This window comes from Heptranchias perlo, chromosome 19, assembly GCF_035084215.1.
Source record: "Heptranchias perlo isolate sHepPer1 chromosome 19, sHepPer1.hap1, whole genome shotgun sequence".
Taxonomy (NCBI): Eukaryota; Metazoa; Chordata; class Chondrichthyes; order Hexanchiformes; family Hexanchidae; genus Heptranchias; species Heptranchias perlo.
The window spans coordinates 24,031,707-24,057,970 of NC_090343.1; the positions used below are offsets into that span (position 1 = coordinate 24,031,707).

At 39.9% G+C, this 26,264-nt stretch overlaps 1 protein-coding gene across 1 annotated transcript in view; it reads left to right on the forward strand.

Annotated features, from left to right (window-relative positions):
• LOC137335239 (dnaJ homolog subfamily C member 5) overlaps positions 1-26,264 on the forward strand; it is a 57,420-nt gene that overhangs the window by 22,460 nt on the left and 8,696 nt on the right. Inside the window, exons 2-4 of the mRNA XM_068000494.1 lie at positions 14,458-14,574; positions 21,386-21,599; positions 23,531-23,705. Of these exons, the coding sequence (XP_067856595.1) occupies positions 14,468-14,574; positions 21,386-21,599; positions 23,531-23,705 (496 nt within the window). The 5' untranslated portion in view covers positions 14,458-14,467. The remainder of the gene's footprint in view (positions 1-14,457; positions 14,575-21,385; positions 21,600-23,530; positions 23,706-26,264) is intronic.

Here is a 26,264-nt window from a genome sequence, read left to right on the forward strand (position 1 = left end):
AACATATCAAGTAATCCCTGATGTGTTGCCATATTTGAACATCAAATGAAATTGACCACATACACAAACTAATGATAAAGATATTGGACTGTTTTATTTTGCAAACACAAAATATGGAAATGTTTTTTATTCATGCATGTACGTGTATACAGAAAAATGATCTACAGGCTCACCTGATCACAATGTGGGAGCACTGGTTGAGTGGAATGCTGAAGATTCAACATAGACCATTTCAATTCTCCAGGTGTGTCAGCTTCACTCAATTGTTAGCACTCTTACCTCCCAAGTCACAAGGTTGTGGATTCAAGCCCCAGAAAAGGATCTGTGCACATAATCTAAGCTAGCACTCCAGTGCATTAGAGAGTGTGCTACATTGTTGAGCTGTTAAGTTTGTTAAAGTGGATGTAAAAGATCCCACAAAATTATTTGAAGAGCAGGGAATTTTCCTGGTGTCTAATATTTCTCCCTCAACCAACATGGCCAAAAATCAGATTAACTGGTCATTCATTTTATTTGCTCTTTGTGGGACCTTGCTGTATGCTAGTTGGCTGCTGTGTTTGCCTACATAAATTGATTGCAATTCTTCAAAAAGGAATTCATTGAATGTGAAACACTGAGCCATCCTGAGGAAATAAGGTACTATAATCTTCCAATTTGTTATTTCCATGCAGAAGTGATTTGAGAAATGTGCAGTACCAAGTGACATGAAATAGCTCTAGTGGGCTTTGTAGCTAGATTATAGTGCAATTCAGTGGGCATTAGAGATATGTATTAGGTAAAATCAAGTCTGCACAAGCTAAACATTGTGTGTTTTATTGGATAAATGTTATCTTTTTACATGTCAGAAATGTGTCTGTTTAAAAATCCCTTTAGTATATCTCTTATAACTAGGTATACCTGATGTTCACTTATATTGTCACCAAGGAGCTGAATTGATGGCCTCAGATGTCCACAGGCTAAATTTCCACTGAGGAGGATAGCATGAACATCTGATGGTGAATCAGCAGTACAGGTTGGAGGAAGCATTTTTTAAAAAAGGAATCACACAAAGGAGCAGCAGAAGAATGCTGTTTCAGGTTGAAGGGGATGATAGCATCATAACCGAACCTGAACCTGTCTCCCACTGTCCACAAGAATAGGAACCTTGGCTGACTTTTTCTTCTTCCTCCCTAGCCCAGTGATACCGAGGGCCATTGTAGTGCCCCACTGATACCCCAACTGAGATCCACTAAAACCATGGATTAGAGAGCTTTCTGATCTGTAGAGTTTAGTAATGCACAAAGTGGTGCTGTAGCCACTGAATGATCAGGGGAGCCCAAAAAGCATTTCAAGTTGAATGGTGTTATTTGTGATATAAGTGAGCTTGTTAAAACCCCAGAGTTGGATCTCCCTTGAATCTGGTTTTGATGATGGGATCTTTTATCAGTTTTAATTGGTGTACTATTTGTTTTAAGCAGTGTTCACTCTCAATTGTGTAGCATAAAGCTCTTTTTCTCACATCAAAGTCATATGGCTAACAGTGTGGACCATTAAATTACGTGAAAACCTTATGATCAAATTGACTATGATATCTATTCTATCCACCATTCATCCTAATTAACTTGTCTGTCTGTCTGTCTCTCACACACACACACACACACACACCAGAGTAGTAAAGTAGACATTTCTAATTTTAAAAAAAGTATATTTAGTAAAACGCTATCTGAACAACAACAGCTTGCAATTTTATTGTGCCTTTTTAATGTAGAAAAAAATTCCAAACCAAAGGAGGAGATTTTGGAAGGGGAGATGCAGCTGGAGGGGTTTAGTGAGGGAATTGCAGAGCATGGGGCCGAGGTGGCTGAAAGGCATGGCCACCGATGGTGGGGCTAAGCCTGTTGTACGCCAGGTACTCTCAAGTCAATGCCTCTTGAACTTGAAGCAATAAAGATGGCGGTCGTACCAGGAGAAATGACCGGGATGGGAGACAATGAAGGTTTGTCTGGGGACAAGGGGATCGGACATGGAAGTAAAGGCGTACTTGAGCAAATCAACAGCTACAAAGGTATCATGGCATATGGGGAGCCAAAGGCTAAGCATTTGGTTTGAAAGTGCAATTCTAAGTAACTTAAGCAGAGTTTTTTCAGGGGGTGGATGCAGGAGATTGGAAAGGAGTAGGGGGATATGGGTGGTGAGGGGTACAAGGAGATGGTGAGAGATGGCCTTGTCAGTGATCCAGGTCATGGGAGATGGTGTGGTTGAGGGGTGGTGTGCATATGTGTAGGAGAGTTGATGTGGAGGAAAAAATTTAGGTAAGACTGGAGGGCTATGAATTCAAAGAAGGGGGAGCCGAGATGTAAATTGAAATCACTGAGCATAAGGAGTTGCTGAGGGAGGAAATGAAAGAGGATATCTTCAGTTGAAACTTGGGGATTGTTGGACAATGAGGATTGTAAAAAGGCAATAGGGGTGGAACAGGGTGAGATGCTCAAACGAGGAGAAGGTCCCAGAGAAGTAGGAGGAGATATAATTTGGTGATGAGGGCCACACAGCCATTGTGGGGAGACTTCAGTAAGGAGCAAGGTGTCAACACCCATGAGAAGTTTCAGTCAAAGCCAGAATGTTAATATCATCCCTAATAAAGTGGTGGATGGCAGGATCTCAGTATACTTTTAAGACTATAATAGGATCCTAGTCAGTTGCTGTTGTAGATCTATCAAATAGACTCATTGGAAATAATTGACACAGCAGAGCAAATCTGTGACAGATTCTGGATATTTTTGGTGTGGATTACATTTGAAAATTCTCTGCCTTTGCCCAGTTATGGAGTGCAATCTTTCACTAGGAAGATGGTCAATCATCAGCATTGACCTGGAGTACTAAAAACCTGCTGGCTATGAGATCAGATTGTCAAGTCTGCCACAATGGATTGGCCTAGTTTGGAGCTTCCATCATTAGGTGGTATTTTGAGTTACTTTAACCCCAGAGATAGCGCTTGCCCTCAAAGGTGAATCATCAGTCTAGATTGCACTGTACTTAATAATAGTTGAATTGAATTCATTTTCTTGTAAATTGTTGATGTGCACAGATTTCTATTGTATCATTGCTCCAATTGGTGTTTGAAATTTTTGTGCATGATGTTTGGCAACCTGTTTCTTTCTAATATCTGTGTAGCTATTCTAGTAGAGCTGCCACATTGCAGATCAATTAAATAGCATTGATAGTATCTTTGTAGTGTAGCATCTATTCTTAGGGTAAGTCATTCCTACAGAGAATTGCACTTAACTAATCCAGTGTGGGAGTACAACAGAATTTGAATAATTGTATAATGCAGATTTCTGGACTTTGGCAATCGCCATTTCACTAGTTTTTCTTTTTTCTGTTTTAAAGGCTTGCCTCAGAAATGCTACTATGCAAGTCCTGTATCACTTTAGATTTACAACATTAATCCAGTCACACAGCCTCTGAATCTACTGTATTGATTATGTACCAATGTTTATGGAAAAAGACCCAAAGTTACTTCTACCACAAGCAGCATGTTCCTACTTTTAATTATATTTTCTGGGCTTCCCTGATGATTCAGTGGGTAAATGGACCATGTGGTGCTTAGAGAGTATGGTTCAGAGGGTCTGGCTCTAGGTATTTCCTCTGTACCTGTAAGGAAATAAGTGAAATCATTTTAGAAAATTTTCTGCAAATGACTTCACTGAGATAAAGGGTGCTCTATTGGATAACAGTAGAGCTACTGCAGAATGTCTACTGTTGGAATGCTGCATCTGTAAATATTGATTCTGAAGTTTCATGGTTTTTGCTGTGGTTGAACAGCCCTCTGCCAGGGGCATGCCTCCTGCTGCTCCTTCTCTGGCCTCCTTCCAGATGCCTGCCCTGTCTTTCAAGGGCTTGCTCCTCAAAATGGGATCACTTCAACAATGGACACTGCCTCTTCTAGTTACAGATCACTTCCTCTTCTTGTGAGCAGCCTTCACCTACAAAAATATAGACATCATTGATTAGGTGACTCACCCCTGACTGTAAGCTTTTCTTTTGGGTTTTGCTATGGATGGAAGGTTTGGCATCAGATGCTATGTACACTGGCAGTGGGTTATTATGGTCTTGGGTGGGCACGCTAAGAGCGGGATGCTAAGGAGTCTTATTGACAACGTAAACTAAGGCTGTGCTTAATGATCAGGGTGGTGAATGTGAGAGCTTAGTGCTGGTGGTATACAATGCATCATTCTGCATTGGAACAGCACAAGCAGGAGATCAGTAGTCCTTCCACCTTTCCCTTTCCGGTAAGGTCATTGATTTTTTTGTAGCACTGGGGCGAAGTTCTCTGAGCATTGCTTATAGCATTTTTTTCCTGCCACCTGCCAAGTTTTTCTCCTCAAGTTTTCATTCACATTCTTCCTACTTTGAGGAAACAGAAACTCCCTTCTACCCGGAGCAGGTGCTCCACGTTGTAATTATTGAAAGACCGTGCAAGAACTCGGGAGCCACAACTGCCTGATATTGTTCTATTATAGTCTTCTAAAGTAACTAACTAAATTAAGGCAAGAAGTTAGAATAGCTAAAAACGTATCAATGCAAAAATTATTTGTGAACACCTACTCTTGTGCAAACAAGTTGCCTTACTCCCTTTACTATCTGCAGGCTTTAAAGGCCTGACACTGCCTAACTGTTTCCTGCCCATCATAATGATGCTACTGTGCCTGCTTGCACAATATCACCCCCCACCCCCAGCATGCTAGTTAAGGAACACAAAAAATGTGGGTTACCCAAAGTACTTCACAAGCAGATGAAATCCACTTCAGAGGGCTGGCAACAGAGACCCAGCAAAATGGGACCCCTCTATCTGCATTAGCTGGATTTGAACCCAAGTCACCAAAGTGAAAGTACATTGTGCTGTCTGATCCCTTTCCTAGTTATATTTTAATTTTTGGGAAAGCTATTTGGAGCTGGTTCACTGCTGGTGCCAGCCTTGCTGGTTTCCACCAATTGGTACCTTCAGTGGGTCTTTACCAGATATAATCTCTGCCTTCAAACAGTATATGGCTTTGTGAAGTGCTGCAACAGTTATCAGAAGTATAGTAAGACATTCATTCAAATGATTGCATGTTATAGATTATGCCCCTGAGGTTTGATTGTTGAAAGGACTGCATCTATTTCCCTGGTATTGCTGCCCTGCTGGGTTACATCTCTTTGGTAGCTGAACTGGAAAATGCAACTTCACTTAATGTTAATTTACAAAGCCAATGACTGCTTTAAATGCTGTAATAGGATATGAGGTTTTCAGCCTTTATTTTGTATTCTTTAATACCAATGACTTGAGGATAGGGATGCATTAGGTTTTTTAAGCTATATATTTTTTGTTAATCTCTTTTTTGAAATACCACTCCTCACAATAAGAGGTGGATTATTGGAAATTAAAGACCTCCTTTAAACTTATTTTACAATAAAACCAACTAATAAAGCTGTTGGTAATTGGTTAGTTAACTAAACTGGTTTAAAATGAATTTTCACTGTCTCCAGTTTATTATACAGTGTTTTACACCAGCATGGAACCTGGATTATCTGCATTTTCTATTATTTACCAGAATTTCAGCTACAGTGATCTATTTTTTTGCACTGAGCTTCAAATTTTCTGTCATATCATGGTGTCTGCCTTGGTTCAATGGTAGCATTCTTACTTCTGAGTCAGAAGGTCGTGGATTCAAGCCCAGCTCCAGGACTTACACACATAATCTAGACTGACACTTCAGTGTAGTGTTGAGGGAGTGCTGTACTGTCAGGCGATGCTGTCTCTTGGTTGAGACGTTAAACCAAGCGCCCCGTCTGCGCTCTCAGATGGACGCAAAGGATCCCTTGGCATTATTCAAAGAAGAGCAGGAAGTTCTCCTAGTGACTTGTCCAACAGTTTGAAATGGTATTGGATCTGGAGGTAGCAAGCACAATCTTGTGGTGCAGTGTGAAACTTGGTGAGTTAGTCTACTGCACAGTCGTGACCCGTCCCTTATGGAGCAATTCCCTTATCATTGCTACCTGAGACCACTTATTGTGTGTGCTTTTGGAAGGATACTGCTGCCTCATAATGGGAAGTGCACTGATGATCAAGTTATGATCCAGCCACCAATATTAATTATGCTATAGTATTTCCAGATTCCTGCTATTTTCTGAGGATCTGAAAGGCACTGTTACTGAATGTTCCAGGTAATGAATCCTTGGAGCTGTGCAGAATTTTGGAGAAATGTTTAAAGTTCCATGATCCACAAGTTCAAGGGGTGTCAATTTGTGCTAGATCTCAAGGTGATGGGGAAAAAGTCCCTTTTTGAGGAAGGTGAAATTTGTGACTAGTTTGTGGAAGGACACAATTTGACTTTTTTGTGGAGCCATTTGTCCATTGTGATGGTCCCCCTTTTCACACCAAAATTTGAATCCGCTTGCAGTAAGTTCTTTTAGGAGATTGCAGTTGTGGCATGGTAGGGTGAGGACTGACCTGCCTAGGATTTTGTAAGAGTAAGGAAAATAGGGAGAATATCTATCTTCAGTGTGATTGTTCTCAATAGTGGGCTGGACAGGCCATTCCATCTGTTCAGGTCTATTTATGGGAGGGAGAAAGCTTCCATTATACATTTGTTATTCTGCCGAAATACTTGAACCCTGTTTTCAAGCACACAATGTGGTAGATGTAGACAAGCCGCATGCTCTTCCTAATGCAGAGGATGATAAACAAGTGGAATAGCCTACCTAGTGAGGCAGTGGAAATGGAGGAAGATGTACATTTTTAAGAGTGATGGATGGATTATTGAGGGTGGCTGATTCAAATTTATCGAAACTGGGCTATCAAAGGGTATCAGGCAAAGTGAGGTGAGAAATCTGTGATATTTGGGACCTAACTGATTTGTTAATGGTTGTTTGTGGTCCTGTCTTTTGATTCTAAGGAAATTGAGACATGGTGGGGGAAGGGGACGGACGGAGGGAGGGAGGGAGCGATAGTTTAATATATCTAGTAACGTATCATGGGTGATATATCAGGAATATCCCAGAGTTTTTTGTGAAATTGGCTACATGATTTTTTTCATAAAGGACTTAGCATTGCTAGTGGTTAGGAAGGATGATGCATGAGATAACACCATCTAATGGATAGGGTGAGCATTAATGGCACTCATTTGTTATTCTTCATCTTTTCTTTCATAAGTTTATAGCCAAGATCTAGCCAAATTCTTTGGTGGAAAGCACTTGGCAAGCAGTAGAAAGATTGGCTACGTGTGATCAATGATGAGTTCTGCTTCACTTCCCAGCCTATGTGACATGGATGTGTAATTCAGCCCACTGACATTGGCGTTCCATTAAAGTAAAAATATAAGGGTAGTAGGAAAATCTATTCCTAGTCCTTCAGTGGAAGAGGAATGTCTGGGAGGTATCTCCATTTGGAGGCAGTTTTACTCTAAGAAAAGTACAGGTGTGTTTTGTACGTTGCAGTGATGCATTATGTTGTGTTGCCTGATGGTGTTGCTCTAGAATGTGAATGAAACCCATTTTGTTTTCAGTGGACTAGTCAGGATCTACTAAGTCTAACTGGAAGGCATGCATTTCATAGTTAGTGTTGAGAGGAGTAGTTTTGTAAGATGCACATAGAATCATCGAAAGATTACAGCACGGAAGGAGGCCATTCAGCCCATCGAAGCCGTGCCGGCTCTATGCAAGAGCAGTCCAGCTAGTCCCACTCCTCTACCCTATTCCCGTAGCCCTGCAAATTTTTTCCTTTCAAGTACTTATCCAGTTCCCTTTTGAAAGCCATGATCAAATCTGCCTCCACCACCCACTGTGGCAGTGCATTCCAGATCATAACCACTTGCTGTGTTTTTTTTAAAAAAAATGTTTCCTCATATCACCTTTTGGTTCTTTTGCCAGTCACCATAAATCTTTGTCCTCTGATTCGTGACCCTTCTGCCAATGGGAACAGTTTCTCTATCTGTTCTGTCTAGACCCTTCATGATTTTGAATACCTCTATCAAATCTCCTCTCAACCTTCTCTGCTCCAAGGAGAACAATCCCAGCTTCTCCAGTCTATCCATGTTACTAAAGTCCCTCATCCCTGGAATCATTCTAGTAAATCTTTTCTGTACCCCCTCTAAGGCCTTCACCTCTTTCCTAAAGTGCAGTGCCCAGAACTGGACGCAATACTCCAGTTGTGGCTGAACCAGTGTTTTATAAAAGTTCATCATGACTTCCTTGCTTTTCTACTCTATGCCTCTATTTATAAAGCCCAGAATCCCGTATGCTTTTTTAACCGCTTTCTCAACATGTCCTGTTACCTTCAACGAATTGTGTACATATACCCCCAGATCTCTGTTCCTGTACCCCTTTTAGAGTTGTGCCCTTTAGTTTATATTGCCTCTTCTCATTCTCCCTACCAAAATGTATCACCTCGTAGTTGTCTGCGTTAAATTTCATCTGCCGCGTGTCCACCCATGCCACCAGCCTGTCTATGTCCTCTTGAAGTCTATCACTATCCTCCTCACTGTTCACTACACTTCCAAGTTTTGTCATCTGCAAATTTGGAAATTGTGCCCTGTACACCCAAGTCCAAGTCATTAATATATATCAAGTAAAGCAGTGGTCCTATACCAACCCCTGGGGAACACCACTGTACACCTCCCTCCAGTCCGAAAAACAACCGTTCACCACTACACACTCTTTGCTGTTACTTAGCAAATTCTGCATCCATGCTACTACTGCCCCTTTTATTCCATGGGCTTCAGTCTTGACGACAAGCCTATTATGCGGCACTTTATCAAATGTCTTTTGTAAGTCCATATACACCACATCAACTGCAATGCCTTCATCTACCCTCTCTGTTACCTCATCAAAAAACTCTCTCAAGTTAGTTAAATACGATTTGCCTTTAACAAATCCATGCTGGCTTTCTCTAATCAATCCACACTTGTCCAAGTGACTGCTAATTCTGTCCCGGATTATTGTTTCTAAAAGTTTCCCCACCACAGAGGTTAAACTGACTGGCCTGTAATTGCTGGGTTTATCCTTGCACCCTTTTTTGAACAAGGGTGTAACATTCGCAATTCTCCTGTCCTCTGACACCACCCCTGTATCTAAGGATGTTTGGAAGATTATGGCCAGTACTCTGCAATTTCCACCCTTATTTTCCTCAGCAACCTAGGGTGCATCCCATCCGGACCGGGTGACTTATCTACTTTAAGTATATCTAGCCTTTCCAGTACCTCCTCTTTATCAATTTTTAGCCCATTAAGTATCTCAACTACATCTTCCTTTACTGAGACTCTGGCAGCATCTTCCTTGGTAAAGACAGATAGAAAGTACTCATTTAGTACCTTGGTCATGCCCTCTGCCTTCATGAGCAGATCTCCGTTTTGGTCCCTAATCGGCCCCACCCCTCCCCTTACTACCCATTTACTGTTTACATGCCTATAGAAGACTTTTGGATTCACTTTCATGTTGGCTGCCAGTCTAGTCTCATACTCTCTCTTTGTCCCTCTTATTTCCTTCCCCTCTGAACTTTCTATATTCAGCCTGGTTCTCACTTGTGTTATCAACCTGACATCTGTCATATGCCCCTTTTTTTCTGCTTCATCTTACACTCTATCTCTTTTGTCATCCAGGGAGCTCTGGCTTTAGTTGCTCTACCTTTCTCCCTCATGGGAATGTACCTAGACTGTACCCGAACCATCTCCTCCTTAAAGGCTGCCCATTGTTCAATTACAGTTTTGCCTGCCAACCTTTGATTCCAATTTACCCGAGCCAGATCTGTTCCCATCCCACTGAAATTGGCCCTCCTCCAATTGAGTATTTTTACTTTAGAGTGGTCTACATCCTTTTCCATAGCTATTCTAAACCTTAGCGAACAGCGATCGTAGTATCATAAGTGTTCCCACACTGACACTTACTCCATTTGGCCCGCTTCACTCCCCAAAACCAAATCCAGCAATGCCTCCTTCCTAGTTAGTCTGGAAACGTACTGGTCAAGAAAGTTATCCTGAACACACTTCACAAATTCCTCCCCCTCTTTGCCTCTTAGTTTAGTTTACTTCTATCCCAGTCTATAATAGGATAGTCGAAATCCCCCATTATCACTACTCTGTGGCTTTTGCACCTCTGTAATTTCCCTGCAAGTTTGCTCCTCTGTATCCTTCCCACTTGTTGGTGGCCTATAGAATATACCCAGTAGTATAATGGCACCTCCTTTTGTTTCTTAACACTAACCAAATAGATTCTGTCCTTGACCCCTCCAGGACATCCTTCCTCTCCAGCACTGCAATATTCTTCTTAATCAGTACTGCCAGCACCTCTTCCCCCTCCTTTCTTTCCTTCCCTGTCTTTCTTGAACACCTTGTATCCAGGAATATTTAGTACCCAATCCTGAGCCAGGTCTCCGTTATCGCCACATCATTTGTGTCTTTGTCCTTATTGCACATCAATGTGATTGTGGCTAATTTGAACGATCCAATAGGATGTCTATTCTAGCACATGGTGAAGGAGAATCAGTAGCAGTGGTGTATGTTTAGGGAGTAGAATTCAGCAAGGAACCCATCAGGCCCTTGAGTGTTTACAGATTGTAGGCTGCTTTACTGCTCTTTGGATCTTGCCGGTCAAGATTAGGGAGTCCAGTTCCTTTCAACAATTCCATCAAAGTAATAAAGATCTTGTTCCCGAAAACTTGTAATCCTGCTCCACATCATAACAGTGGTGGCGTGAGACTTCTGTTGTACCCCAAATTACAGTAGCCTGTGCCAGTATTGGCACAGCTAGGGTGCCCATTGGTTGGGGTTGGATCAGCAAAATGGGGTACTGGTGAGTCGCTTGGGGGCAAAGCTAGCAGGTCTAGCTGAAGACTTTAGTAGAGTTTTGAAATTGGCCCCTTTAGAGGAAGGCCAATTTCACAGGGACCAGCTCTAGCTTCTTTGAATGTGCCTGAAGCACCCTGGTGAATCCCACATCTGCTGAAATGCACTCTCCACTTTCATCTTTTATATTGATATTTAAAGTATTGAAGCAGTCAACATGAACTTCCCTGTCTGATTTGATGTATGCAAATTATATTGTTTCTTGTCCTGTATACAATACGCCTTTTGAAAGTACATGGACTTCTAAAAGGCATTTGATAAAGTGCCACATAATAGGCTTGTCAATAAAATTGAAGGCCACTGAATAAAAGGGGCAGTGGCAACGTAGATACGAAATTGGCTAAGTAATAGGGAACAGAGGGCAGTGGTGAACAGCTGTTTTTCAGACTGGAGAAAGGTATGCAGTATTGTTCATCAGGGGTCGGTACTGGGACCACTGCTTTTCTTGATATATATTAATGACCTGGGTGTACAGGGAACAATTTCAGAATTTGCTGATGACACAAAACTTAGAAGTGTGGTAAACAGTGAGGAGGATAGTGATCGACTTCAAGAGGACATAGACAGGCTGGCCGTGGGCAGACACGTGGCAGATGCAATTTAACGCTGAGAAGTGTGAGGTGATACATTTTGGTAGGAAGAACAAGGAGGGGCAGTATAAAATAAAGGGTATAACTCTTAAAGGGGGTGCAGGAACAGAGAGACCTGGGGGTATATGTACACAAGTCATTGAAGGTGGCAGGACAGGTTCAGAAAGCACACAGGATCCTGGGCTTTATAAATACAGGCATAGAGTACAAAAGCGAGGATGTTATGTTGAACCTTTATAAAACACTGGTTCGGCCACAACTGGAGTATTGTGTCCAATTCTGGGCACCGCACTTTAGGAAAGATATGAAGGCCTTAGAGAGGGTGCAGAAAAGATTTACTAGAATGGCTCCAGTGATTAGGGATCTCAGTTACGTGGATAGATTGGAAAAGCTGAGATTGTTCTCCTGGGAGCAGAGAAGGTTGAGAGGAGATTTGATAGAGGTGTTCAAAATCGTGAAGGGTCTAGACAAAGTAAATAAAGAAAAACTGTTCCCACTGGCAGAAGGGTCACGGAGCAGAGGACACAGATTTAAGGTGATTGGCAAAAAAACTGAAGGCAACATGAGGAAAACCTTTTTACGCAGCGAGTGGTTAGGATCTGGAATGCACTACCTGAAAGAACAGTGGATGCAGGGTCAACTTTTTTTTTTATTCGTTCATGGGATGTGGGCGTCGCTGGCGAGGCCGGCATTTATTGCCCATCCCTAATTGCCCTTGAGAAGGTGGTGGTGAGCCGCCTTCTTGAACCGCTGCAGTCCGTGTGGTGACGGTTCTCCCATTGTGCTGTTAGGAAGGGAGTTCCAGGATTTTGACCCAGCGACGATGAAGGAACGGCGATATATTTCCAAGTCGGGATGGTGTGTGACTTGGAGGGGAACGTGCAGGTGGTGTTTTTCCCATGTGCCTGCTGCTCTTGTCCTTCTAGGTGGTAGAGGTCGTGGGTTTGGGAGGTGCTGTCGAAGAAGCCTTGGCGAGTTGCTGCAGTGCATCCTGTGGATGGTACACACTGCAGCCACTGTGCGCCGATGGTGAAGGGAGTGAATGTTTAGGGTGGTGGATGGGGTGCCAATCAAGTGGGCTGCTTTATCTTGGATGGTGTTGAGCTTCTTGAGTGTTGTTGGAGCTGCACTCATCCAAGCAAGTGGAGAGTATTCCATCACACTCCTGACTTGTGCCTTGTGATGGTGGAAAGGCTTTGGGGAGTCAGGAGGTGAGTCACTCAAAAAGGAATTAGATAGGTACCTGAAGGAGAAAAATTTGCAGGGCTACAGGGAAAGAATGGGGGAGTGGGACTAGCTGGATTGTACTTGCAGAGAGCTGGCACAGACTCGATGGGCTGAATGGCCGCCTCCTGTGCCGTAACCATTCTATGATTCTATGACAGGTGACTTTCAAATTCTGCCCTTTGTTTTTATCACTTACTGAATTTCAAGAATTTTACTGGCAGTAAGTAATGTGGACAAAGCATTTTCTGGAAATAGTGACTTGCCTATTAATCTATCAGAGAACTATTTGTGATGACAAATATTTAAATCAAGATTATGCTTTAGTCGTATACTGGATAGCTATAGTGTGACACATGTTTTAGAAATGTCTGCCCTCTGTAGTTCTTGCCATAGCCATCATCAATGATCAATAGAATGATGCAATTCATAGATGAATTTGGCAGCACGCTAAAATTAGCTTTATGGTTTTGTAAACCCTTTCTAATAAATGCAGTGACAAATCACATAACCACCTTGCTTAAAGCATAATAGATGGACAAGGTGGAAAAAAATGTGTAGAATAATTAGCCACAACAGTAGTAGGTAATGTATGATGTCACTTATGAATCCAAAATCTGGTTTAAAATGGCTAGCCCGTGCAAATATGTATTTTTTTTATACTTGCATTATATTTTATACAACAACTAAATTGTATGAATGCCTATATGTACATTTTCTGAGTGAATTGTGTATTGGGTGCAGCAATAAAAGATGTGCAATGTGTAAGTTTCTGTAGTAAATTAGAATGTGCTGTGTTGGTATTTAAATATCTAAAATCCTCAATCTAAATCTACTAATAGAATTTGTAGATAAGGTGGAGTGAAATCTAAATCGGTTAGTATAAAACCTTGGTTTACAAATGGGTGTGTGTGGGAGGTCATTATCGCCCTTTTTGTTAAGATGAAGTTTATTGCTTTAAGCATTTTCTATGTGAAAATGTAGCAAAAAATCAGATGTTTTGTTATAAGTTGGGATATAAAAAATTGTGTGTAATGCAAGTTATGATACTGTAATAGGCAGTCATAATGTACAGTAAAATATCAAGTAAGAGCAAAAATGATACTTGCCTAATGTACATGTACCTACTGAATGATTATGATCTATTGTATGTAACTTACTGTCCTACATGAATAATTTTTTTGTTTTACTCAATACCTGTAACCAGGAGGTTTAAAGCATTATATAAAATGAATTTCACTGTAAATTCAAAAAATGAGAGTATGCACCACACCATTGGAGGTTTCTAGGTTACAGCTGACATCCCTGTTAAGTAGTGTAGGATGCAGTTTTTAATCCTTTAGTCAATGCAGGTATAATAAACTGGAAGGATGAGGTCATCTTTCTCTCAATTTGTTTCTTGTATCCAATAATATTCATGTTATTTCTAAAATGCTAACAGAATGCGTTTCTATAATTAAAATTCATTATATGCCTAGAAACCTCCATACTGTCATCTTTGAATTTACAGTGAAATTCATTTTATATAATGCTTTAAACCTCCTGGATACAGGTATTGAGTAAAACACAAAATTTATTCATATAGAACAGTAAGTTACATACAATAGATCATAATCATTCAGTAGGTACATGTGGCAAGTGTCATTTTTGCTCTTACTTGATATTGTACTGTACATTATGACTGCCTATTACAGTAAAAAAAATGTTAATTGAACTAATTCTTTGTTTGCTGAGAAACGGCCTCCCGAGATCTAATTATCACTTCCTTTTTCTGTTTCTTTTAGTTGGTGCAAAATGGCTGACCAAAGGCAGCGTTCACTATCCACCTCGGGGGAAACGCTATATGTTGTTCTGGGACTTGACAAAAATGCTACACCAGAGGACATTAAGAAATCATACAGGTACGTGCCTAAATAATGAAGAAGCAATGAAGATCTTGAAGCAAAATATCTAAGTCTTGTGTCGCATATGTATCAACCATGATACATCTTTCAAAACCATCACACCTGAAAGTGTGGCCTCTGATATTGCACTTCAGATTGTCGCACCTCAAAAGGCAAAAATTAATGACCAGCTAAAATGGGTGCCAATTATAAATCCAAAATGTAAACAAATCACAAGTAGTTTGATTTAATTGGTAAGGACCAATAAGGAATGAGTAAGAGCAGAAAAGTGAGAAATCAAATTGTTCAATTTTATTTTTTCAAGGCTACCAATCCCGAAGCAGAAAGTAGGCAAAACCGACAGTCAACTAAACTTGTGAACAAAGGTTAAAGACACAATCTCTTTTTTTCATCAGTTAGCTAGGATTTACAACATTGAAAACCCATTTAAACAAAAAAGTTCAAAATAAATAGCTTATTCTTACTGAGTTGCCTGTTCAGTTTGTAATGTCCTGGAAAATGTTTTCTCAGAAGACTATTCTTTTTTTGGGAACCTGAGACTTAATTTGAAGTGCTTGTCTGGTGATTGTCTTGAATTTTTGAAATGGGCTTGGTTTATTTTCTTCCTTTCCTCCTCCAATACTTACACACTCCATGATGCCCATTCTCCATGCTTCCAACCCCCAGCCTCCCCAGTACTACCACACCTCAGGATCTCCTCCCAGACCTAACCACTTCCTTCCAGTGCTTCCACATTCCAAGGTCACTCTCCCAAAACTACCGAAACCACACTGCCTTCTCTTCTATGGTACCCACAACCTAACTACCTCTTATCCATCTTCAACCCAGAACATTTTCCTACCAAATACTTCTGTATCCTGAGCTCTTACAAGCAAAGTAAGCAATAAAATTATCTGTAGAGTTAAATAAACAATCACAAGCCACTTACTTGTTTTGTCACACATATCAACATAATCGTGGAATTCAAAGTCAAAAATGGAATTTCATTTATTAAATCACTATATATTAGGGGCCATAATAATTTGTTGTGCGTTGCATAGGAAAAATACCACATCCTTCGACTTGCTGTGAGCAGCTTACGTTGGAGACCTCTATGACATTGTTTGAGCTTGACGTTATTCCACAGTAACTAATTTTACAGTTTGCCGACTGGATGATCTGAGTTTAGGGATGTAATGGCAATGTATGACCGCTGGGTGGCACAATGGTTCTGATAAAAGTTCAGGATGGGATGGAAACCAGAGTAGGAAGCTTCACCACCTCTCTTCCCACCGTCTAGGGCCGCAAAACACACTTCCAGGTGAAACAGTGGTTTACTTGTACTACTTTCAATTTAGTGTACTGTATTCGCTGCACACAATGCAACCTCCTCTACATTGAGGTGACCAAACACTGATTAGATGATTGCCCTGCTGAACACCTCCGTTCTGTCCGCAAGCATGACCCTGACTTGCCAGTCGCTTGCCATTTTAATTCCCCTTCCCACTCCTACTCTGACCTCTGTCATCGGCCTCTTGCACTGTTCCAATGAAGCTCAACGCAAGCTCGAGGAATAGCACCTCATCTTTCGTTTAGGCACTTTACAACCTTCCGGATTCAACGTTGATTTCAATAACTTCAGATCATAACCACTGCTCCCATTTTGTTCAGTCAGCTAATGCTGGTAATGGTTCTGCTGCTGCCATTTACAGCTACTCCTGATCAATCTTTTGTTTCTTAACCTGTCCCGTTACCACCTTCCTTGCCTTGCACCATCATCCCTTTTTGTCATTTAATCATTCGTGCCCTCTACCCTATCACAGACCTTCCCTTTTGTTCTTTCCTCCTTTCTCCTCCCTTTCCCTCCCCACCCCTCAACCTTTCCCTGGCTCTGTACTTAAAAACTTTAACTCTTTTTAACATCTTCCAAATCTGACGAAAGGTCTTCGACCTGAAACGTTAACTCTGCTTCTTTCTCCACAGATGCTGGCTGACTTGCTGGGCTTCTCCAGTATTTTCTGTTTTTATTTCAGATTTCCATCATTCGCAGTATTTTGCTTTTGAGAGAAGGGGGCTTAATGGTTGGCAGAGAAGTCTGTGGAAACTTCACGAAAGGCGTGGAGTATGTTACTGTGTCAGGTCGAGTAGGAAAGAACAAGAGGGGAGGCTAGATTATGCGGGTGGTAGCTCAAGTCAGAAGTATGTCCACAGCTCCAGTAATCAAGTGGGAGGTAGGGCTGCGAGTTGGATCCGAGTCATGGTATCACATAGGTTAGGGAAGCACAAGGGCAGGATGGGAATTGGGATTGATGTTATAATAATTTGGTGGGAGGTCAGGCTAAAATCAAATCTGAGGCTGTACTAATAGTGAGAGGTTGAGTTCAAAGTCAAAAGAATCTGGGGGTGGTAGATTGGGAAGTGGGGATGAAGAAGTTGCGAATGGGCAAATAAAAATTTGAGGCTGGCAGTAGTAAGCCTGACAGAGAAAATAATTTGAAGTGACTTGCAATATTGCATTAGTAAGAATAAGTGAGATTTACAATTTATAATTGTTACTGGGCATATTGTTATAACTGTTAATTTTTGATGGGTTATGAAGAAATTTGCATACAAGACAATCAGCTCCAAGAAATTTACCTGGAATAATTTGCTTAATTTTTGCTTACATTTACTAATGCTTAACTGTAAAGCCTGATGTGTGACAGGACAGGAAATGTGCGTGCATATACTGTACTATTTTTAAACATTATTTATATGGAGATTGTGTAATGTAAAGAATTGGATATGAGGTTTTGGCCAGGGAAAAAACAAGTTTTGTGAAATGGCAGGCTAATAGTATTCCAATTATATGTATGGGGCCTGGATCATTAAATTGTGTAATATTTTTACATTGAGTCAGTCAAGTGATATGTTGCTGTCGCTACAGGACCACAGTAAACATTAGAAATCACATTCTCGGCCATGAACTACATACAAAGATTGCAGGGGACAAACAAATTGTAATAATTTTTGTGGTTTAGTTAATTCAAAAGAATGAAGATGGGGCAGCAGTTTGTTTCTGAATCTAACCAAGCTTGGCATTTCAATGTTTTGTGGATTGGCTACAAAATAAAGAATTTGGGCTTCTGATTTTTTTTTAAAAAAGCTTGCAGGTTAATGGAGATTGATTGCTGTTTTGAGCAGAGAATTTCAGTCACTCATTTCTAGCAAGTTGTCAGATGTGCGTGTGCTTTTCGTTTCTGCTGATTTTATAAAGTCTTGTTTGTTGTGGGACAGTGTAACTTGCATTACTTTTTAAATTTGCAATGAAAATGAACAATTAATTCCTTGTTATGTGCTTGAAGTGTTTCAGCAGCTACAGTCTGTTTCTCAATTCAAAGTCACTTAATTTTTTTGAATTATTAGAAAATTTGAATTAACTCAATTCCTACTTTGCTATGTTATTTACTATGTTTAATTCAAGTTATTGGATATTCAATTTTTTGTAGTACCAAAAACATCAAATTATCAGCAGTTTGTATTTTAACATTTTATCAAGTCCTTCATGGGTATCCATTGGTTTGGAGTAAGGAGGTTAGCATTTAAATGAAATAACCGAAATGCCCTCATGGCACAGTTGAGCACACTGCCTGTTGGACTGAACCATGCAGAGTAGGAAGGTCCCAGGGTTTTTCTCCTGTCTATGCCGAGTTAGCTGCTCTCAGCTGGTTGGTAGTAGGTAGCATGACAAATGGCTCCAGTGACTCTTGGAAAAAGGAGAGGAAACTAAAGTTCCAGTGGAAATTTTATGTGTGGACTCAACTGATGCCCCCATGGTAGATTATCATGCCATTGCTTTCATGAAGAATGGTCACTTGGAGGAAGTATGAGAGAGCAGCTAGCACCTTTTAAAATCACTTTCCAGCACTTCAAGAGGCGGGGGATGGATATATAACTCATCGCTAGGTGACCATTTCACTCCTAAATTCAGAAACGTCCATTATTCCCCATATTAACCAAATAAAGATGTAATCATCTTCTTCTGTTAGAAAAGTTGTGATTTTAGTGTCTATTATAATAATCAGGAAACCTTTCAATTTCTACAAGCTTTTTAAATCTGATATTAAATGCCATAATTATTAAATAAAACACTAGAGGGCACAGTTTACTCGTATGAAGATGCTCTACCAGTAATTTTAGAGATGGTATAATGCACAGTAAATTCAGTTACATGTACATCAGTGTTTTTAAACTGTTTCTATTGAAATTTGGAATTGTCTTTGGCTGAATTTGTTTAAAATGAGTCAAACATTGCAAAGTTGTGATCAACCGGAGAATGATGTAAACACGCTTGGGATATTGCTTTTAAAAGTTTGGTCAAAATTTTTTAAAGCTGATAGTAAATATGAGTGTTTTTTCTTAATATGTTAGATGATGTGCTGTTCTAATGATTGGAGTGTTATACCAGGTTATACAGCTGCAGAGGTGGCGCTCTGTTTAAACGAAGTACACAGCTTGAGGTAAAATGGAATTTAGTTGCAGTTTGAGGGAAGCTTACAAATAAAATGGCAGCTTTTCTTTTTAATACTTTTAACTCTTTCGCATGTGATGTTTTGAGTGTGATTGACATGCTCAAAACTTTTATAAAGTTAAATAGATGTACAATAATGAACTGAGTTCAGTGGGAAAATTTGGGGGAAGGTATCTTTACCCTCAATTTTCCTGAAGGTGCTAATTTTTATTGGGGTTTGTTTCCTTGGTACCAAAGGCCCTCTAGTAGCTTTTCCATGTGATCATTCTTCAAGTGGGTGCCTGGGCAGTGACTATTAGCAGGCTATCACAGATGAGCCTGTTCCTGTCCTCAATCAAGCCCTACACATGCATGCTTTTTCAATAGGATCACTGAATAGCCATCGTAACTGTGAAATCTGGCTAATTAAATGATTTGTGAATTCTGTTATGATACAGCTGAGTTCCTGCAGTTTGGGAACAGCTCTCACTAGTACTAGACGCAGCAGCTGGGAAGTGAATGGTTCTCTATGATGAGCAAGGCAGAGGTTTAGGCTGTGGGTGCAGGTACTACATGGGTGTGCAATGGAGCAGACGAGAAGAAGTGTCAGAGTAGGGGAGGTCTGGAATTCCTATCATAAAATTTATTTGGTGTGTGCCGTTGGAACTTGTACAAAACAATGATGGTGAATATGTTTTAGTTGTACTTTGTGATGGCTCAAATGATCTATCTCATTAATCCTGTTGGTTTGTCAATACCTACAGGAGTATACTGTGACTTATTTTGAAATATTACCCCATGTGTGAATAGTAAAAGTTTTTTAAAAAATCAAAATGGAGAGGTCATTACTCCTGCGTGTTGAGCACAACAATGGGTGTCACAGATTGGAAAGATGCAGATTCAATTCACCCATTCAGATTGCTTCCTGATCCATGACATGCAGGTCACAGAAGCATTTAGTGGAAGTTGTGGTATCTCCCTGGAAGGGTGAATGCTGTTATACCGTGCATCTTGGTGACTGAACAATGTGAGCATCGGCAGAGGTATAGAAGTAAACCAGCTGCCAGTCCACCTCCTTGATCTTGCCATTTCCTCTGACTTCTCTACTCCCATGATCCCGATCACTGACAAGACCATCTCCGACCATTTCCTTGTATATCTCGCCACCCATATCCCCTACCCTCTTCAAATTCCACTTTCTTCTGCATCTGCCCTTGGTGGGGGTGAGGGAGAAACTCTCAAGTAGATTACAACTGCACTCTCTAGCTCTCAAATGTCTGACCTTTGGCTCTCCATTTTTAAAAATTAATTCTCTGAATGTGGGTGTCACTGGCAAGGCAGGCATTGGCTATCCCTAGTTGCCTTTAAGTAGGTGGTGCTGTGCATAACCTCTGCATCCTATTCAATCCTAAGCTGAGTTTCTAACCCCATGTCTTCTCCATCACAAAAACCACCTACTTCCACCTCTATAAAATCACCTTCCTCTGCTAATATCTCTGTCCTCAATCATGCCTTTTGTCACCTCAGATTGGATTATTCCATTGCTCTCCTGATCACCTTCTCATCCTTCACGATCTGTAAACTTCAGCTTATTCAAAACACTGCTGCCGCTATCCTATCCCACACCAAGTCCCGCTCAAATGTCACTCCTATCTTTTCTGACCCAAGATGGCTTCTGGTCCACCAACGCCTCAAATTTAAAATTCTCACCCATGTATTTAAATTCCTCCATGGCCTCCTCCCTCCTTGTCTCTAACTTCCCATCCCAAAACTCTCTCTTCCTCTAGCCTCTGTGCATCCCCTCCCTTCACCCTACTATTGGAGGCTGTGTGTTCGGCTGTCCCATGCTCTAGAATTCCCTCCTCAAGCCTCCTTCAAATCCACCTCTTTGACCAGACTTTTGGTCATCCCTTAATCTTGCCTTCTTTGATTTAGTGTCCATTTTTTATTGAAACCCCAAGAGATATTTCTACATTAAAGGCACTATATAAATGCAAGTTGTTTTTGTTTGATTTTTCTCATTGGTCTTGTCAGGGTCCTTTGTCACCAATGCATACCATGGGGAAAATGTTAAGGGATGTGCTCTATGTTGGAGGGTAAATAGTCTTCGCAAAAACCTTACCAAAAAAAATCTACAGCACAATGTAAAATTGGGTAGCATACTGAAAGTTAGAGTTCCACAAAGGACTCTTAATGTTACACATCAATCTCTAATGTAACTTAACCTGGAAATATTTCAATTATAGTAACTAGGCTGATACAACTCAGAAAATTGTTCCGTTCTTGAGTGTTAACAAAATTGAGCCATACTTTTAACTTGTGTGTTGCTTTTTTACGCAGAAAACTTGCACTGAAATACCATCCCGATAAGAATCCGGATAATCCTGAAGCTTCAGAGAAATTTAAAGAGATAAACAACGCTCATGCAATTCTAACTGATGCAACAAAGCGGAATATCTATGATAAGTATGGTTCATTGGGTCTGTATGTGGCAGAGCAGTTTGGTGAGGAGAATGTAAATACATACTTCGTCCTGTCCAGCTGGTGGGCAAAGGTGAGGATTTCTGATGGTGCTGAAATATTTAACAACAACATTTAACACATTCACTTTTAATAAGACGCGTGGCATTTTACAACATTTTGAAGTCTTAACTGGGCAGCCAGCTGTCCTGACTATTTCAGTATTTTGGTTTTCAGGAATAGGGATTTGAGCACAAAATATAAACTGACATTCCAGTGCAGTACTGAGGGAGTACTGCACTGTCGAAGGTGCTGTCTTTCAGATGAGATGTTGAACTGAGGCCCTGTCTGTCCTCAGGTGGATGTAAAAGATCCTATGGCGCTTTTTCGAAGAAGAGCAGGGCAGTTTTCCTTCAACCGAAGCCTAAAAATATATTGTATATATGTCCATTATATAATTGGAAAAGATTGGCATATCTGTTAGGTGCAAATCCTGAGTTGCTTGCACCTCTGAGAAAATCCCAAATTTCAGGCAAGTGTAACAGCCCGAAGCATTTTCTGCTGGCATCCACCAGTTACTCAATAAGCATCTTTATCCAAATGGAATACCTATCCTTCATTTCATAATGCTTATTTGTAACTTCCATTCATTACTTAATCCCACACAAAGTAGCATGTTCTTTTTAAAAGACTCTACCTTGAGATGGTACAAAATACAAGCCTTCACTGACCCTTTTATCAAGTTTTTTACTTTTATTTAGTTTACTGGACAAGGATATTTTGAATTTATCCATCCTTTTTAAAAAAAAACCTATATATAATTTTACACTAATCTTTTGATTCCCCCCCCACCCCCTCACATCCTCTTCCTCTCCTGAAGACATTGATTGATGCTGGGATATGGTTACATAAATGCATGCAGCCTCCCCACCCAAATGCTCATTCTAATGAGAGTTTTGGCAGCATACTCAATTAAGATCTTCAAAGCCAACACTTGCACTCATGCACTTTTTAAAGCAAGGGTCACAAATGAAGGTCAGCAACATGACCATGCTGATTTTTTCCCTCCCCGTGTCCAGAGCCACTAAATCCAGTGAAGTGCCCTTACTGTCACCTCAGGTGAGATGAGCTGACAGTACAGACCGGGACCTTCTGGTTTATGTAGCACAGTTACATGCTGCCTTTACCATTTGAGACACTGAAGCAGCTGGATTTTACATTTTTGAAGTAAATTTTAAAGGGTATTATTATCGGGCATTAATGCTGCAGGTAAGCAATCTATTTCATATTGACTGCCTCTGTTGGAATCTCTAATGTTTAACGATTTTAACCATGCAATCAAACACACTTTAAAAACTTGAGTGTTCTGGGTAGCAATGCAGCTGTTGGACAGAATTAGATATTTTGACACATTTTAACATTTTCTGTCAAAGTTAGCTCTTCACTTATGTTGCTTTTAAAACTGTGCAGAAGACCACTGCTGAATTATGGAAGCCATATTAATTGTAATTATTGTGCCTAATGCATTATTCTTTCTCTTGATCTTCTATCCATATTAGCTAGTTATTTGATGATCATTAAGTTTATATGATGAGCAATTTTGAAATGATTTGCCTTCGTGTTTAAATTTTTTTCCCTTTTCCATTTCCTGCCCTCTCCCATTCATTGGGTAGAAGGCTACGACAGTCTGCAGCATGTTGCTCAGATTCTTCCCATCCAGTTTCTTATCCATTCTCTTTCCCCCTTACCGCCCCAGGCAAAGAAATAGCGTTGTAGGATTTCAAGCATTGAATTTTAATCATCACCTATCAATTGTCTGAATTTAGGAATGATTTATATTTGAAGAATGTTTTTGATGGATATTTTAAAAAGTGACTAAATATGCACATTTTGCAGTTTTTTTATAGAATTCTTTGGAACTTTGTACCACAGGAGTATTCAATCAGCGATTAACAGCTTTTTAAAAAAAAGGTAGTTAAATTGGGCTATCATCTGTTAATGACAGGATTTTTTTTGTAACTGCAGGCTTTGTTTGTCTTCTGTGGAGTGATTACTGGCTGTTACTTCTGCTGCTGCCTCTGCTGCTGCTGTAATTGCTGCTGTGGGAAGTGTAAACCGAAGCCCCCCGAGGGGGAGGAGCATGAGTATTACGTCTCACCAGAAGATCTGGAGGCACAGCTACAGTCCGACATAGATAGAGGTAAATGGAACATCTAATTTGCACTGTCAGTCTTTCTGATATCGAGAAAAAACTCCTATGTATAGAGTTTTCAAAGCAGTATTTTTGAAACTATTACATCAGAGCTAAAACTTTTAACTAGTTTCATGATTAACTGTAAAAATATATGGTAGCCACTTAAGACTTTGCTTGAGACCAGACCCTCAATAGGAAATATACATTTTTTAAATGAATACGATATCAATATTTATATTGAATGGATATCTTTATAAATACCTCAAGTTTATCCCAGTTGCGATGAAGTCTACCATTATTTTGCAGCTTTGCCATTTATAAATTCTACAAGTCAATTGATAGGTCATGTGGATGCAGTGTTTTATTACGTGAATGAGTTATGCAGATCAGCATTGCAAATATAAATGCTTGTCTGTCACCTGGTTCATAGCACTGCCTCGGATGCTACTGAAGTGATCAGAAAAAAATGTTTTCTTGCAAAAATTCTTTGAAACAAGTTTTAAGAATTACAACAACAACTTGCATTTGTATAGCACCTTTTAGTGTTGAAAAACATCAACGGTATAAGAAAATGAGCAATGAGTTTTCCAATATCCTGGCCAATTTTTCCCTCAACCAACGTCGCCAAAAATTACTTAACTGGGGTCATTCATCTTTGTGGGATCTTGCTGTGTGCAAAATGGCTGCCTATTTAGCAACAGTGTCTGCACTTCAAAGTAATTGTATGTGAATTACTATGGGACATCCTGATAGATGTGATAGGTGTTATCTAAAAGCATGAGCTCTTTCAATATGAAACCAAATACTGCCTCAAATCAAGTTTCACATTAGAACATCTGATTCCCAACCCAGTGAGACGAATTTTTTGCTTAAACTTGCCTGTCTTCTTTGGGCAATTTCACCTATTCTTAATGTAAAATACATTTTTGTAGTGCCTGTCAGGGGAAGGAAAAAGTTATCCACACCAGGCCAATCTATCAACCAGTCAAGGAACAATTTGAATGATGACCAGTCATCAATATTTTCCCACTGACCGAGGCAGTTATGGTGTGGAGGTGGGTGGAAGCTGGGAAAATATTGGTACATGAATCAGAACAAAGATGAAAGCTCAGATGCAAAGGAGACACTGAGCCACCTATGTAATGTTCTTTCACAGTTCCTTTTTTCCCAACTTGCAGATTTAGCTATGTTAGAGAGTCTCACCATCAGCATCCATTTTATTTTAAAAAATCAAACACTTAGAAAAGCATTATATTTAATATTCATTTGTTTTGTTTAACCCATTCTTTTTTCAAATAAAAAAGCAATTTGATGCTCGGCCAAGTGTTGATTGTTGTGAAATGCTGGCTATAAGGAGTTACTGGTACCACGTGTGAAATAACTGAATTATCAGTAGAGATACTAATAAGTTATAAACTTGAGGATGGTTCAGCATTTTGTGTGTGCCCACACAACTCTTAATACTGTGCCAGCCTTAGTGACCCTTCCAAGCCTGTATTGTCAATAATGATGACAACAGTTGATTTGTAATAAAACTTGATTAATTTGTTAATCCTGTTTGTCATTTTTTTAAAACAGGAGTCTGATGGTTAGTCTCACACTTTAAGAATTTACTTCAGCTTATTAAATGTCACTTAGCAAGCACTTTACACCAGCTTTCCTTAAAAGGTGTTGATGACTTTCCTATTCCAAATCCAAGCAGTATATCTCCCAGAGGTAGTACATGTAAATATAACTCGTGTGCTATAATTCTGGACCATGAAGAAAATGTTCAACCATTTACTACAGTTGTTTACTTTTGCCATTTTGAGGGAGGGTACATTTTGATAGCTGTGACATTACCGTTGCAGCATTCAAAGAAGAAAGGTTTTTTTAAAATCTGATGTAAAAAGGGCAACATAATAGTTTAATTACAGTGGGGTAACGGTTCCTCTGTTGAGGTTAATTCATTACCAAATTCAGTATTGTATAACACGAGATAAACTGTCCAGCTTTTTCTATAGAATTTGGTCCGTACTAAAACATCAACATAAGTAAACGTAACAAAAGCTTTCATCCTTAGCAACCAGTTTCATGGACCTAGGTTTACTATAATTACTATAAACCTTTGTAAAGTCATTGCCATTTCCACTGATATAATTGTAGTCAAAAAAATGATGCTTATTGTACCTTAACCTGTTAACTAAGTCACATCCTGGGAATGTAAAAACAGTAAAGCAGTACATAAAGGAGTACAGACCATATTGTTATTAAATCAGCCATAAATTTATGTCGGTAAGGAAAATAAACTTTATAAACTGTGTTGTATCATATTAATAGAAACTGGCCACTAGTAATAGCCATTTGTAACTGCTGTATGTTCAATATGGCCGTAACTAAATGTATCAGAGCAGCAGGAATGTTCTTAGCTAAAAGACGGTGTGAAAATTTCAACTGACTGGAAAATTCCAGATTTCTCTGATGCAAACTGCTGATACTGTGATGGTTTAATTCACTTAATAGTAGATTTGTTGTCTGCATAAATAGTTTTTCATAAGTTTCAAAGAAATGCCCTGAAGTTTAATT